Source organism: Solanum lycopersicum, chromosome 10, assembly GCF_036512215.1.
Source record: "Solanum lycopersicum chromosome 10, SLM_r2.1".
NCBI classification, from domain to species: domain Eukaryota; kingdom Viridiplantae; phylum Streptophyta; class Magnoliopsida; order Solanales; family Solanaceae; genus Solanum; species Solanum lycopersicum.
In genome coordinates this window covers 64136321-64150749 of record NC_090809.1, presented here as the reverse complement: position 1 = coordinate 64150749, position 14429 = coordinate 64136321, and the positions used below count along the sequence as shown (strand labels likewise).

Here is a 14429-nt window from a genome sequence, read left to right as displayed (position 1 = left end):
TTAAGATAACAATAAGCTCATGAGCTTGGTCTTACTTCACCGTCGAGAAAGGAAAAGTTTAATTTAAATGTAGCTCCTTTCTTTTTTTTGGGATGTGAAAAGCAGTGTCAAATCAAAATACTTAACAAGCGAAGTGATTGAGCTGCACCTTCGATACGACTTCACTTCAGTCACTAGCCTTACCTTCGAAATTTTCTTCTTGCGGAATACAACTTTATGGTATTATCTGAGAATTTGAGAGGGAGATGATCCAAATTTCAAAATAAAATAAAATCTGAAGTTTAAAATGATATAAAGTAAAACTTTGAGATTTTTTTTTCTCTGAGCTTGGATGATTCAAATGATAAGGTAATTATGTCTATGATGAGTAAAAGAATATTACATTACATCTATGACAAAAGTTCATTGAATTTTATTTAAAAAAAATAAAAATAATGAAGCATTTCACATGTGTAAGTCCTTATAATTGTCCAAATATTATTTTTTAATTAAAGGGCGGCTTAATTTCAAATCAAAATCAATGGATGCAGTAGGTTACTCAAATAATTTTTTATTTATTAAAAAAAAAAAGGTTTTTGTCTGAATTGACCAAGTCAACCAACTTTACAAGTGAAGTCATATGAAGTATTTACTCTTACTTAAAACTAAAAATTACAAAATTCCGACAATTATTGTAATAAAAACAGTAAAAAAAAAAGAAAAAAAAGAAAAGAAAGAGCCACGAAAAGGTTTAATCCTCCGTCTTCACTTTTGTAGACAGCTAATCAGCTGTGCAAAAACTTCGCCTCTCTCAAGTTGTAAAGGAGAAGAAAATGGGTTGGTTTCCTTGTTCTGGACCATCCAAACAGACCTCAAAGAAGAAAAATTCAGTCGATTCGGGCCGGCACTCTACTGGTATTTATCAATCTGCACAAGTTGTGATTTTTGTGTATATAATCAACTGATTGTTTGATTTGGTGAAATGGGGTTGCTTTATGTTTGTTTAATTTTTGGATGTTTTGGTTATTTTGGGTTTTTACTTCTGATTCTTGGATATTTATGCTGTAAAGTTGTAATCTTTGTGTATATAGTCAATTGATTGTTTGATTTGGTGAAATGGGGTTGCTTTATGTTTGTTTAATTATTGTTGGGGTTTGGTTGTTTTGGGTTTTTACTTGTGATTCTTGGATATTCAAGTTGTGAATTTGTAATTTTTGTGTATATGGTCAACTGATTGTTTGATTTGGTGAAATGGGGCTGCTTTATGTTTGTTTAATTTTTGTTGGGTTTTTTTTTTACTTCTTTTTTTTTGTTATTCAAACTGTGAAGTTGTACTTTTTTGTGTATATGGTCAACTGATTGTTTGATTTGGTGAAATGGGATTGCTTTATGTTTGTTTAGTTTTTGTGTGTTTTGCGTTTTTAGTTCTGATTCTTGGATATTTAAGCTGTAAAATTATAATCTTTGTGTATATAGTCAACTGATTGTTTAATTCGGTGAAATGGGGTTGCTTTATTTTTGTTTAATTTTTGTTTGTTTTGTTTGTTTTGGGTTTTTACTTCTGATTCTTGGATATTTAAGCTTAAAAGTTGTAATATTGTGTATATAGTCAACTGATTGTTTGATTTGGTGAAATGGGGTTGCTCTATATTTGTCTAGTTTTTGTGGGGTTTGGTTGTTTTGGGTTTTTACTTCTGATTCTTGGATACTCAAGCTGAAAGTTGAAATCTTTGTGTATATAATCAACTGATTGTTTGATTTGCTGAAATGGGGTTGCTGCATGTGTGTTTAATTTTTGTGTGTTTTGGTTATTTTGGGTTTTTACTTCTGATTCTTGGATATTCAAGTTGTAAAATTGTAATCTTTGTTTATAAAGTCAACTGAATGTTTGATTTGCTGAAATGGGATTGCGTTATGTTTGTCCAATTTTTGTGGGTTTTGGTTGTTTTGGGTTTTTTACTTCTGATTCTTGGATATTCAGCTGTTTACCATCAGGGGTACTTTGATCTGGATCTTGATATCATAATCAGTGACTTGAAATTTAAATGTTATGCTACTTGATTGTTGTGGTAGTATGTTATGGAAGTGCTGGATGACCTGCTCCCTCTGGTTAATTTAGTCTAGGTTGTAGTTGGATCCAAGGGGGTGAAGCTGGGATGAGAAAATGAAATGTTGGATGATCTTTTCCTATCTGACTATGCCTTGGTGGAAAGTATCATTGACAATATCGTCTAGTGGACAAAATAAGAAAAGGACAAAAACACTTTGACCTCCAAAGATTTGCAGCTTCTCCATTTCACAATATATAGATTTTGGAGTTTTAACTTTTTTATCTCAGCATATCATATCACATAACTAGTTATCTGCCTATCAGGTAAAAATGTGAATTGTGCATTACTAAATTTTGAAGAACACATGGTTGTCATAGATATATTATTGGTACCATTATTCTAAGCTCGTCAATTGTTGCTGTGTTTGGTAGCATATGCCATATTATGCCATATCGAAATTTCTAACGTAACCAACATCAACTAGTGAAGTTTCATAGTTCGAATTTTAAGCAATCTTTTATAGTTAATGACGCTTCATAGTTCAAACTTCAAACAACCTCCCCCATCCCTAAGTTGAACCAACAAAAAAGTTTAGATGTCATTTTCCCCTCTTGTCAATCATCCTTCTTATTTCTGAACACTCGTTGCCTCACTTCAATGTCATGCTTTTGCTTACTTTTCTATTTTATTTTCTTGTTTTAGATAAGTTGAAATCAAAGAATTCATTACGCTCAAAGGAAGTTGATAAGGATGCAGGGTCCAACCAAATTGCAGCCAAGACTTTTATATTTCGTGATTTAGCAGCTGCAACAAAAAATTTCCGAGGTGATTATCTTCTTGGAGAAGGAGGCTTTGGTAGAGTTTACAAAGGGGTGATCGAGTCCAATCAGGTCAATTCTCATCAAGTCTTTTTTGCTTTTGGCTAATAATGGAACGTAAAAAAGAAATCAATAGTTTGGTTTGCCTCTAATGTACGAGATTCTGTTGCACTTCCTACTGAGCTGTTCTGTAAATCTTCGGAGTATTTTACTGATTTTTTTTCTTGATTCTTACTGAGCCACGGCCACAGACTTTTATCCCTTTCAGATGAGCATAGCTATGTTATTTTCAGTTGGCTCATTTGCAGAGGGTCAACACTTGGGACTTCTTTCCAGTCTGTCAATTGGCAAAAGGTGGAACACTGGGTCACTTGAGTTTTTAGTTACATGAGAAATCTGAAACGTAAATTTCACTTTTGTTCTTTAGCATCTGCAAAGTGAGACTAGGCCTTACTCAAATAAGGAAAATGCTTTTCTTCTTTCTAACAAGTGGTGATGTACATTTCATGGATACTTTGGTTTCTATTAGGGTTTTTATCATATTCGTTGAGCTAATTGGGCTCAATTCCCTTTGCTCACATATATGTGAGGTTCGAGTTGAAATAGGCAAAGGTATAACTGACAAAGTCATTTACATTTTCTTCTAGTGTTGCCACCATGCTTGATGGTTTGCTTCTCACGTCTAAGTTGTTAGCTGGAGCTGAAGTTTAACACCTTTTGTTGACTTTTAATGGTGCAGGTCGTCGCCATCAAGCAACTAGATCGTAATGGATTGCAGGGCAACAGGGAATTTCTTGTCGAAGTGCTGATGTTAAGTCTGTTACACCATCCTAACCTTGTAAATCTAATTGGCTATTGTGCTGATGGAGATCAGAGACTTCTGGTCTACGAATATATGCCATTAGGATCATTGGAGGACCATCTTCATGGTAATATTTCTTAGGTAGAATTTCCTTTTCATTTTATTTGAAGTCGGATTAAATTTGGAATTGAAGTATTGCTCTGCAGATCCTACGCCAGGTAAGGAACGGCTAGATTGGAACACAAGAATGAAAATTGCTGCCGGAGCAGCAAAAGGATTGGAATATTTACACAGTGCAAGTCCCCCTGTAATATATCGTGATTTGAAATGCTCCAACATTTTGCTTGGTGAGGGTTATCATGCGAAGCTCTCTGACTTCGGGTTGGCCAAATTGGGGCCTGTAGGGGATAACACCCATGTTTCTACAAGAGTTATGGGTACTTATGGGTACTGTGCACCAGAGTATGCCATGACAGGACAATTGACTTTGAAGTCAGATGTTTACAGCTTTGGGGTAGTCCTCCTGGAGATTATTACAGGCAGGAAAGCAATTGAAAGTTCAAAAACTGGAGGAGATTTCAATCTGGTTATATGGGTATGATTTCCTTATCATACAGCTTTTTGGCAACTCTTTTTTCGGCGGTGGATTTTTGTTTCATTGATGTATTATGATCTCTATAGGTATAGTTGTTCAACTATAGAAGGGAAAGAAGTATTATCGGACAGTTACAAAATGTCTCTACAGTATCTGCAAAATCCATAAGATGAGTTCAATGAATGAGTTAAAAAACTGGTTATTTGCTGATTTAATACGGTTTGAAAATTTTAGTGCACTATCTGGAAGAAAATGTGTTTAAGTGACTTTAGGATCCTTTGTGGAAGATCTAGAGTACTTTTTTACCTGAATGAAATAACAAATGTACTATCATTCTTAAGGCTGGGTGAACCAGTTGATGTTGACGTGCTGCTCAATGGAACGGTGTCAGTTGACACCACTTGAAGCAATGTATCTTCACCATGGGGATAGGGGCAAGGTTGGGTATTTCAGTTGATGTAGACGTGCGTGCTGTTAATCTCCATTTAAAGCTGGAAGGTAGTGGAACATTCAGTGTCGGAAGTCTAGAATTTCTTTCAAGTTCTCGTATATGTGATGTTTAAGGAAAATCTTGATCCTCTATTGTGCGTCAAATGGAGCAGAGGAGAGATTTATAGAGTTTAGGTCCTCTTTGGTTACATGGGGCATTATATGTGTGGAGGGCGGGGGTGATGTAGAATCTGTAGATTGTTCTTTTCTGTTTGGCAGCCATAAAGAGAACCAAGTTTCTAATTATATAGTTGTGCTCTGTATATCAGGCAAGACCATTGTTCAAAGATCGGAGGAAGTTCTCACAGATGGCTGATCCAATGCTACAAGGCCATTATCCAGTAAGAGGCATGTACCAAGCTCTAGCAGTTGCAGCAATGTGTGTTCAGGAGCAACCTAACATGCGTCCAGTCATAGCAGACGTTGTCACGGCTTTGACTTACCTTGCTTCACAAAAGTTTGACCATGAAACCCGAGGGGGCATCCAAACTTCACGGCCAGGACCTGCTACTTCACCTAGAATGAAACGATGGTGACAAGCTGCAAAAAAGGTTAAAATGGAGCTATGAACTAGATGGGTGATGGGAACAAAACAAGATCATCAAAAAAGGGGGAGCCAAGACTGGAACCTCTTGAATATCAGCTAAGTTGAAAGTACAGATAACAAACCACAATCAGTGACACCTAGAGTGCAGGTTCAATCACCTGAAGTATATTTGCGCAACAAATATTTTTTCCCTCAGAAATCAGACCAACTATGAGGTCCTCCCTTGTTCTTTCTCAGTTGAAGCTGCTAGTTCCTGTTAATTATTGCATTAATAGGTAATTTATGTTTGTCCGATTTGTGGTTTTCGTCATTCTTTGGTAAACCTCCAAATCCTGGTCCGGTATTTTTGTTGTACAGACATGGCTTGTGTTTACGAGTGCAAGTATGTATTAGAATAGCTCATTATCATGTACAATCGCGTGATTCAGTTTATTTCTGCAGCTATGTATGTTGAAATGACATTTTCCAGGAGAACTCTTAAAATTGTAATACTACAAGCTAGCATATATGACTCTTGAATGCCTACTACAAGAACATTTTGTTTTCTTCTTCTTTCAATGTTGGTTTACTTTTCAATTTGCTCTCATCAGTCTCATTAAAATGACTTGTTGACTCCCCATATTATTGAGGTAAGAAAGATCAAGTGTTGTCCATGGATATATGGCAAGAAGATGATCGTTGTAATAACTCATCTCAACCTGAGTTGTATTAAGAAATCAAATCATTACAAAAAGAAACATGTTAAAAGATTGTTAATTTTGTCATTGTCAAAGTACATTGGACAGAGAAAGTTCAAGACAACGACAAAGAGAAGAAAAAAAAGGAACACCATAGATATCTCTTCTATCCTCCTAAAGAACATGATCTCGAGAGAGCACCCAGACTCATTGATCAGATTTCTTTACAAGACTAAGCAAGACTCCAGCGCTTAGGCATGTTGCTACGACACCAAGAGACGCCTCTGTGGAAACATGGTATCCTGCATGAATTTTGATATCAGTTAAGACACTTACCAGGGATTTCAGTTGTAAGAGGAAAAAGGCTCAACTGATGTTTGCAGAAACTTACCGAAAAAGTCTAGGATCATTTTGATTCCAATGAATCCCAGGACAACACCAATGGAAGGCTGAACAGAAATTGGATCTTAGTTAAAAATTATCATCCACTAGCGGCTAGTTTGATTTGTATTATTTATTATCTTAATGCTACCATTTCATATCTGTAGAACAAGGGCTTTAACTTGAGCAATCATGACTGACTTGGGATGATTGAGTGAATGGCTGTTATAATAAAAGCAAGCAGAGACTTATAAAAGCAAGTCAATACTCACCTGTAGATATTCCAACTCCCCCATACTTTCAGAAATGAGTGTGTACAATGACCTCAATCCTGCATAAGAAGAGCTAGGTTGGTCACCTAGTTTATACGGAAGAAAAACATATTTCGCAGAAGGGTAATAGATAAAAATCTATTTCTTCGCGAAATCAGAATGAGTAAAAACAAGACAGATTTTTTCGTGAACAACTAACTCCATGCACATGAGTCCTCAATATATATGAATTGATGAAAAAAACGTCAACGAAATGTCCTTTACAAAGCATAGAAGAACATATGTCAATTATCACTAGTTTAAACCAACTCGAATTTGGTACAAGAAATCGCATTTCAATTAGTAATGGGCTTTTTTTTAGCACTTGTGGTTAAAAACTTACATTAAGAAGCAAAGTAAAGAACACGGGCTTTACCTAAAATTGCAAAGAGATTGGATGTGAAAACTATGAAAGGATCTCTTGTGACACCAAAAACTGCTGGTATAGAATCAACCTGAGAAGAACACAACATTGTTGTTAGGACGGAAACAAGCAGGTATGTTAGCCTTTAAGATATGTCAAATCCAGCATGAACAGAAAACTCACAGCAAATGCAATATCACTGAGTTCAATAACCGCTACTGTAAGAAGTAAAGGTGTAGCCTGCCCAAAATGTTTAAGGCTGTTAAAAATCAGAAAAATTAATCTACAAAATATTCTAGAAAACTATATAACAAGTACACAGGTTTTTGTTTGTATAGATGGTCAAAAGATACCGGATTTTGTTAGGCCTGAAATTTACAAGTACAAATTGATATATACATGAATATTATTGAGGTGACATGCTAAGACAGATAAAATTGAACTGCTAAAACAACTCCCTGTTGACTTACTTTCCATACACCATCCTGCAAAGTTATGAACCTGTCACCATCATATTCAGCTGCAACACCAAGATAAGTTTGAAAAATCACCATATATTTCAAAAGCTGAAAGGTTAAATTTATGTATAAGGACCAGAGCTTCATCATCCTAAGGAAACTTATTCCTGGATCCTACTCATGTATCATAATTCATATGAACCAAAGAGTAGCTCGAATAACATCACGAAACTAGAAGAACATTAATCTCAGACAGGAGAAACATTACCTAAATCAAAGCAAACATGTAGCTAGAAAAGGGAGTATTTTCTATATATGGAGTTTTAGTTGAACTGGACCATGAATTTTGGTGATATCCAACAGATCAATAGCAGGAGGGCGAATTGGATGTACTTTTTAATCATATGCTAAAAGTGTACCTTTGTTCAAAAATAGGTAATCACAAGAATATTGTTGATGTAACACAAACCAGCGATAAGGGTATGCTGGGCCAAGAGTACATCCAAAAGAGAATTTACAATGTCCATAAAGAACTAAGACAGTCAACTATCACATCTGGCTCTAGTATATGTGCCATAGTGTTGTTGCACCAAAAAATACGTAAAGATATACACCTGAGCTTAAGATTAATTATATTACCCTTCTTGCCTTCAAAAACTCTAGCATTTCTTTCTCTTCGTATTACCAAACCATACCTTTGTTCTATAAGTGATTTCTAGTTTTTCGGAAGGACATCGGCCCTAATTGTCTCACCGTCACTAATTTAATGCCCCCAGAGAAAATGATACTCTTTTTTTTTTATAGATTAAACTAGCAGTTGGACTTGTAGTTGGACTTGATCACTTCAATTATTCCAGAACAACCAATACCAAATCAGTACCAACATAAGAAAAAAAATCAAATCAGCATTCATTTGAAGGAGAACATACAAGACCAACTAGAAGCCAAATATTGCACTTAATTATGAAAAGATACAGAAATTTTTACATGTGATGGGAATGAATTTCTGGCAGGTCTTCACAATGAAATTGTCAGATAGATCAGCATCTTCTTCTTCTCCAGTGAACAACTATGATAAGATTAAAAAAACAGGCATCATGAATTAAGTTGCAAAAATGTTTTTGGAAAAACAATATCGATCAGAGAGTAATATATGAGCCCGTTTAGGTATCCCATGGGTGCTCTTCTAGTTAGCTTACAACAGTTCAGAACAGGTGGGGGCCTTAATGCTAAGCTTGTCTACTAAAGTCTATTTTCACAAGACATGAAAAAGAAGAGTCGTTGTACTAAACCAAGATATATTGTTTACATCGAGAGGAACTCCAATTAGCATCTAGCCATCTCTTTCAACATACTTTTAGGCTTGATTGGTAAAACTCAAAATTCTGGCAGCATTTATTGCATGACTTGAAGTGATAATTCTTAAATGTTTGTATTTTTGGTATTCTCTTCTAGATAATTACTCGAAAACATGGCGTAATCGACAATCCCTCATAGAGAAAATGTTAAAGCTGTTTACTAGATTTGCAGCGATTGTAGAGATGGCTCTGCCTTTATCTTCTTTTTAAGCAAGTGGTCAGACTTTTAGTTCACCGAAAGCACCAAGAAGGTGTTAATATGTACAAGTCAAGAACTCAGGCTACCTCCTTAATGTCTAGGGAGCTCATGAACTCAAGTAGCATGTTAACATCAAATATCTTGCATATATATCTAATTTTTTACATTCGATTGGTTAAAACTTCAAAATGTCTTCTAGTCTTGTCAAACTACCCAAATGATGCAGGCTGGGATAGTAAACCATATCTTCCTGTTCTCTCTTCCCATCTGCTTTCAAATCCAGCTCCACAGCAATTCCTTCAATGGCCTAACAGAATACCCAGTTTAAATTGTACACACTGAAAACATGCTTTAAAGGCAGTATATGAACAAGTGATGTATCTCTCCTCCACTTCCTTCACATATGAAGCATCTATTACACATTATGAAATCCCTACTCCGTAAACTTGATTGAGTTAGACAACCTTCATGCACATCAATCCAGACAAATTTGGCCACCTAGGGAGTTGCATTGCCTTTTCAGATTATCTTCCAAGGCCACTGCAGTGGACCATTTTAATCTGTGGTTAATATTTCATAACCATACCTGACAGTACTTTCCATCTCTCTAATGTCTCCACCTCACTGCATGTTTCCTCCTGATATATTAGCATCTTCTAGTATTCTCAGAAATTCAGAGACCTACTATTTTCAGTCCTCAAAATTTCTCTAAAATTGGCTTCCCCGGCATTGTGCTACTAATGCATCAGGGTTGATCCAAGTAATTTGGTAGTCATGGTGTTCATACATAGGATCCTTAGTAATATTATTTGAACAAAAAATAGCAGTTGCAGAAAATAATCATCATAAGCATTACTGGAGAAACACAGTTATGAACAGTGAGAAGACTCTTTTGAGGCCTCAAAGTGATGATCATGAATTAAGTATCTAATAGCCACTCCTAACCCCGCGCTTGTTCCTACCTCCCATGGGCCATGAGTGATATCCACAGACATATGTGCATCTATCAGAATCTTTTGGGGAATGCTCGTTCTTATCTATGTTACATGGGCTTTCAAAAAATTATAAATGTTACATGGACTCAACTAAGAACATGTATCCACTATAGATATACTTAAGTATCAGGTACGTTTATGTGTAAGTATCCCGCATATGTATGCACAAGCATAAGGTACAAGTACTTTGCTATTTTTTAATGTGAAGAATTCACACAAAGTATCCACACTCATGTCACAATTGTTCAACACGGCTACATCAAGGCAAATCAAGGACCATGTAACATAAGTTTATCTTCTTAAAAACATTGCATCAGCAAAAAGAAGCTCAAAGATAGTGTTTTAATTCTCATGAAAGTAGATAAAAGAGAATTCACCTTGAATGATGAGTATAGAAGAATCCCAGCCAACAGTAAGTTAACTGCCTCAAATCTCTATAATGACATAAAATGATAGATGTGAATAACTCTGAATAATGTGTACTTCTCTGGGTAGGGGGATATACTTGGAAGTTGGAACTTTTGCATGTTTGTGTAATTACATGTTTGCAATGAAATTAGCAGCCAACCTGCAGGGTTGCTGTTCCAAGCAGTATGATAGACAACCTGAAGATTATGGCACCAGCAATTCCATACGATAGCACCCGGTTCTGTAGACCCAATACACACATTTGCATCATGAACACGGTCTCAAAATTGACACATACAAACACTGTCCAGTTTATATAAAGTAAAAGTAGGGCCAGAATGAACACAAACATCGCGAGCACGGACAGTAAGTGCAGAAAGATTAGCACCGCACCTGATACATAAGTGGTACTTTGAAATATTTGAATATCAGAACGAATACAAATAGATTATCCACTGACAAACTCTGCTCCAGCAGATACCTGAAAATGTATAATGAAACCTAAAACCAGTAAATCCAGAAACAGTCACGCCTAGAAGCACTGGAACTTGATAGGAACAAATTCGAAGACCTAGGAAGGCAGCCCATTGTCTAAAATTGAGTAATAAAAAAAAATCAAACTACTCAATCCTCAGTGCAATCCAGCACCACAACATTTACAACTTTAAGGGCAAAATGAGAATTTTATTGCACTTCATAAACAGCATCAAGAAACTGCTTGCTCACTATTTACTGAAAGACGACAAAAGAAAGCAGACTTTAAGTTTTACAATGGAGAAAATTTCATGTTTATCGTCAGGAGGAACACTCTCTGTAAACAATCAAATTTTCATGGCCAGGCCAATAGCATCTATGCAACATCTTGCACTTATGTGATAAAGGGTACAGTCACAGCTTATTTTATGAATTCGTTGAAATGAAACTTCAGAGATCCTCACTCCTGACCACCACAAACTCTTTCCCCAATCAAACATGTAATGTATTCACCTGGCACAGTTAATAACTCCAAGATAGAGTATTGTTCTAGGTTGACCCCTTATTAACACTTCACAGAGGCCACATCCCTGAATGTGTGTATCAAATCAATAGAACCATTGCTCTGCTTGATAACCTAGACATGAGATCTCTAACTTTGAATTAAAGAATCTTTGGTCCATTACTTAAAATGAGCCCTGATAAATAGTCTCTCTCAGTGAAACACATTGTCAAATTACTATTCTACCTGGTGACTACCACATTGCCTAATAAAAATACAGCACACTTATGCAAAGGATCAAGCTATAGTATAATTAGAGTTGTAAGAACTCTCTTTCTGTCCCCACACCCAACTATTTCTCCTTTTCTCTACTTCACATATCTGTTTCCCAGAGTCTTCTCACTTGAATCACAGAGTTATTATATAGTGCCAATTCTATATACCTTTATATTCTTGTTATCGTTTTAGCATTACAAATAATTTTGATGTACTCCAAATTCTGCAGTCGCAATCAACAACAGAGGTTCTATCATCTTAAAACAACAAAGAACTTCAAGTATTTCCAAAATTGATAGGCTCAAATCTTCAGTATGCTGAGAAAAGTAATTGACTCTTTACCCAGCGAAAAATTCAGATGACTTGCTGACTCCATCCGTGAGTCCCACGCCAACACCAAATGCCACTGCTGAAAACACCTATATAAATCCATCACTATATTTCCTTCAATTTAGAGTGCTCTAGATCAGTCTGACAAACTATAAACACTGTTATGACCATAGCAAGGAATTACTTACACACAAGGCTACTGTCTTGACAGAAGACACATAAGTTCCAGACCCTTGAGTTCTTTCTTCTGTTTCATCAACAGCAAATGTATTATGAGACATCTTAATATCGTTAGTGCCAACACTGATGACCTTAGAACATGTTAACAGAAATTCCCAAGACTGATGAAGTGATGGATATCATTTATGTCCTTTTCTATAGTTTTCATGTTAGCAGGATAGTAAGTTGAAGCCATTTTGGTAAATTAACCAGTGGAGATCAAATTAAAATGATTTTGTGGTGAAGATTATAATGGATAAAAACCTTCGGAAGAGCTTGCAGGTGAATTCATTATCCTGATAATTAAATGGTGACAGAAACTTGAACTAAGTTCCCCATTTATTTTGTTTTTACAGAATGGGGGGCGGGGGGTATGTTTGGCATATAAATCAATCATATGGAAGCAAGGATGGTCATATTAGTATTAACAACCGAGTTATTATAAAGCTAAAAATGTGACAGAGTTAAAAACATTATGAAAGAGCGTATATAACATTGGCAACGAATATGCTATTGCATTAGATGCTAAATGTAAACTACTAGAGAAGAAGTGTGAGGCAATATTTCATGAACCCGGGTATCTATGCAGTAACATTTGCTTTTCACTTGTACGACATGATTTGGTACAGCAACAAGGAAAAACAAAGGGAGATCATTATCCTGATCATCTACATGACTCTACAAAGATAGATTTCTGGTCTGGATTTTGGTTAATAGTACTGGATATATTTGTTTTAACGAAGATCCAATTTTTATTCTAGTATTCTCTTTTCCAAGTCCAGACCAATAGAAAAGAAATTCAACATGTCCTAAGCAAAAATAACTGAACGTGACTATGTTATCATGCTGGGAAATCCCACATCTACAGAACTTCATAGAGTATGATACGTTATCAGCACAATAGTGAATTTCCAAATTCTTATCATTTCATTTTCTTTAGCTGAGTATATTTTTGGCATAATAGATAAACACACTCAAACTTGGCCTCAACTAGCAAGTAACTACTCCAACCTTTGAGAGTACACATCTAGATACTTTAAAACTTGGTTTCAACTAACACCTAAACACTCCAACTCGTCCCTAGTGTCTCGTGGATACCATACACTGACGTGACACATAAATTTCGGAGGTGTCTAGGTGATCATTTTGTATGTAGAGTGTTCAACTGACGGAGTGTATTAAGAGTTAAGGTGTCTAGATGTGCGGACTCAAAGTTGGAGTTTTACTTGCTAGTTGAGGCCAAATTTGAGTGTATTACTTATGAAAACAAGTAGTGTAATAAGAATTCTAATATCTAACCAGCATTAGACAACTCTTCCCCTTGTTCAGATTTTCTCAAGCAGGAAACCACCGCACTATATCTTCTTCCTCTACATTTACACCCAACTGCAAACAAAAAAAAAAAGAAACTTTAGTACCATATTCTATCTACTCAGGTTTACACATGAGCAATTACCTGAAATGGGTGGTGGAAAGCGAAGATGAGCTAATTGAAAGTGAACCCATTTGGGGGATGAAGAAGGCGAAGAGATTGGGGAAATCTTGTGGAACTTTGGAGGGGATTGAGTAGTGTTGTTATGGATTATGGAAGCCAAATCCATGGCTCTTCTTTAGCTTTCTTCAACAATGAAAATGGCTATCACAACTTTCTGCTGATTTTCACAGATAGGAAAGTGACCACAATTCCCAAATTGTCCACTCATTTATTTGAAGCACTCAATAATTAGTTTTATTTTTGAGCTAAAAAAATGATTTTTTATCAATGAAATTTAAATACAATCTTGATTTTGTAATATTGCTAAAGAAGGTATATTTTATTTAGTTAGATGAGTGATATTTTTAAAATAATTAATAATTTGGAGACAAAATCAATAGTAGTATTTGTAAGGAATTTATTTGATTTTAGTTAATTAAATAAAAATGTTTCTTTTTAAATTGACAATAGTTTAAAATTAAATTAATAATTCATTAATACTTCTTCCATTTTTTTTATCATTCTCGTACAAGAATTTGTAGCCATTTGTGTTTAGGAAAGCGAGCGCTTCATGGCTCAAAGTGATGCGTGCCTTCTACACTTCATCAAAGACTAAAATGTGCATGTGAGCGCCTCATCGCTTAAAGCGTGAACAATACTTGTCCATTTTAAAATATTAAGAAATAATTTACATTTTAGATCTATTTTATCATTGTTATCAA

The 14429-nt window shown here is 35.5% G+C and overlaps 2 protein-coding genes across 2 annotated transcripts; one reads left to right on the top strand and one right to left on the bottom strand.

The window, feature by feature from the left end:
• Positions 1-640: 640 nt before the first annotated feature.
• LOC101258609 (probable serine/threonine-protein kinase PBL7) lies at positions 641-5839 on the top strand. Its single transcript, XM_004249561.4, has 5 exons — positions 641-894; positions 2733-2920; positions 3588-3777; positions 3857-4245; positions 5004-5839. The coding sequence occupies exons 1-5, from the start codon at positions 813-815 to the stop codon at positions 5268-5270; spliced, it is 1116 nt and encodes a 371-aa protein (XP_004249609.1). The 5' UTR covers positions 641-812; the 3' UTR covers positions 5271-5839.
• Positions 5840-5959: 120 nt separating this feature from the next.
• On the bottom strand, positions 5960-13970 carry LOC101251832 (thylakoid membrane protein TERC, chloroplastic). Its single transcript, XM_004249539.5, has 14 exons — positions 13690-13970; positions 13533-13619; positions 12203-12261; positions 12027-12103; positions 10826-10913; positions 10593-10673; positions 10402-10458; positions 8460-8541; positions 7485-7534; positions 7198-7254; positions 7027-7105; positions 6612-6670; positions 6350-6407; positions 5960-6260 (listed from the first exon to the last, which is right to left on the bottom strand). Exons 1-14 carry the CDS (start codon positions 13832-13834, stop codon positions 6166-6168), a joined length of 1074 nt encoding a protein of 357 aa, XP_004249587.1. The 5' UTR covers positions 13835-13970; the 3' UTR covers positions 5960-6165.
• Between the last annotated feature and the right edge of the window lie 459 nt (positions 13971-14429).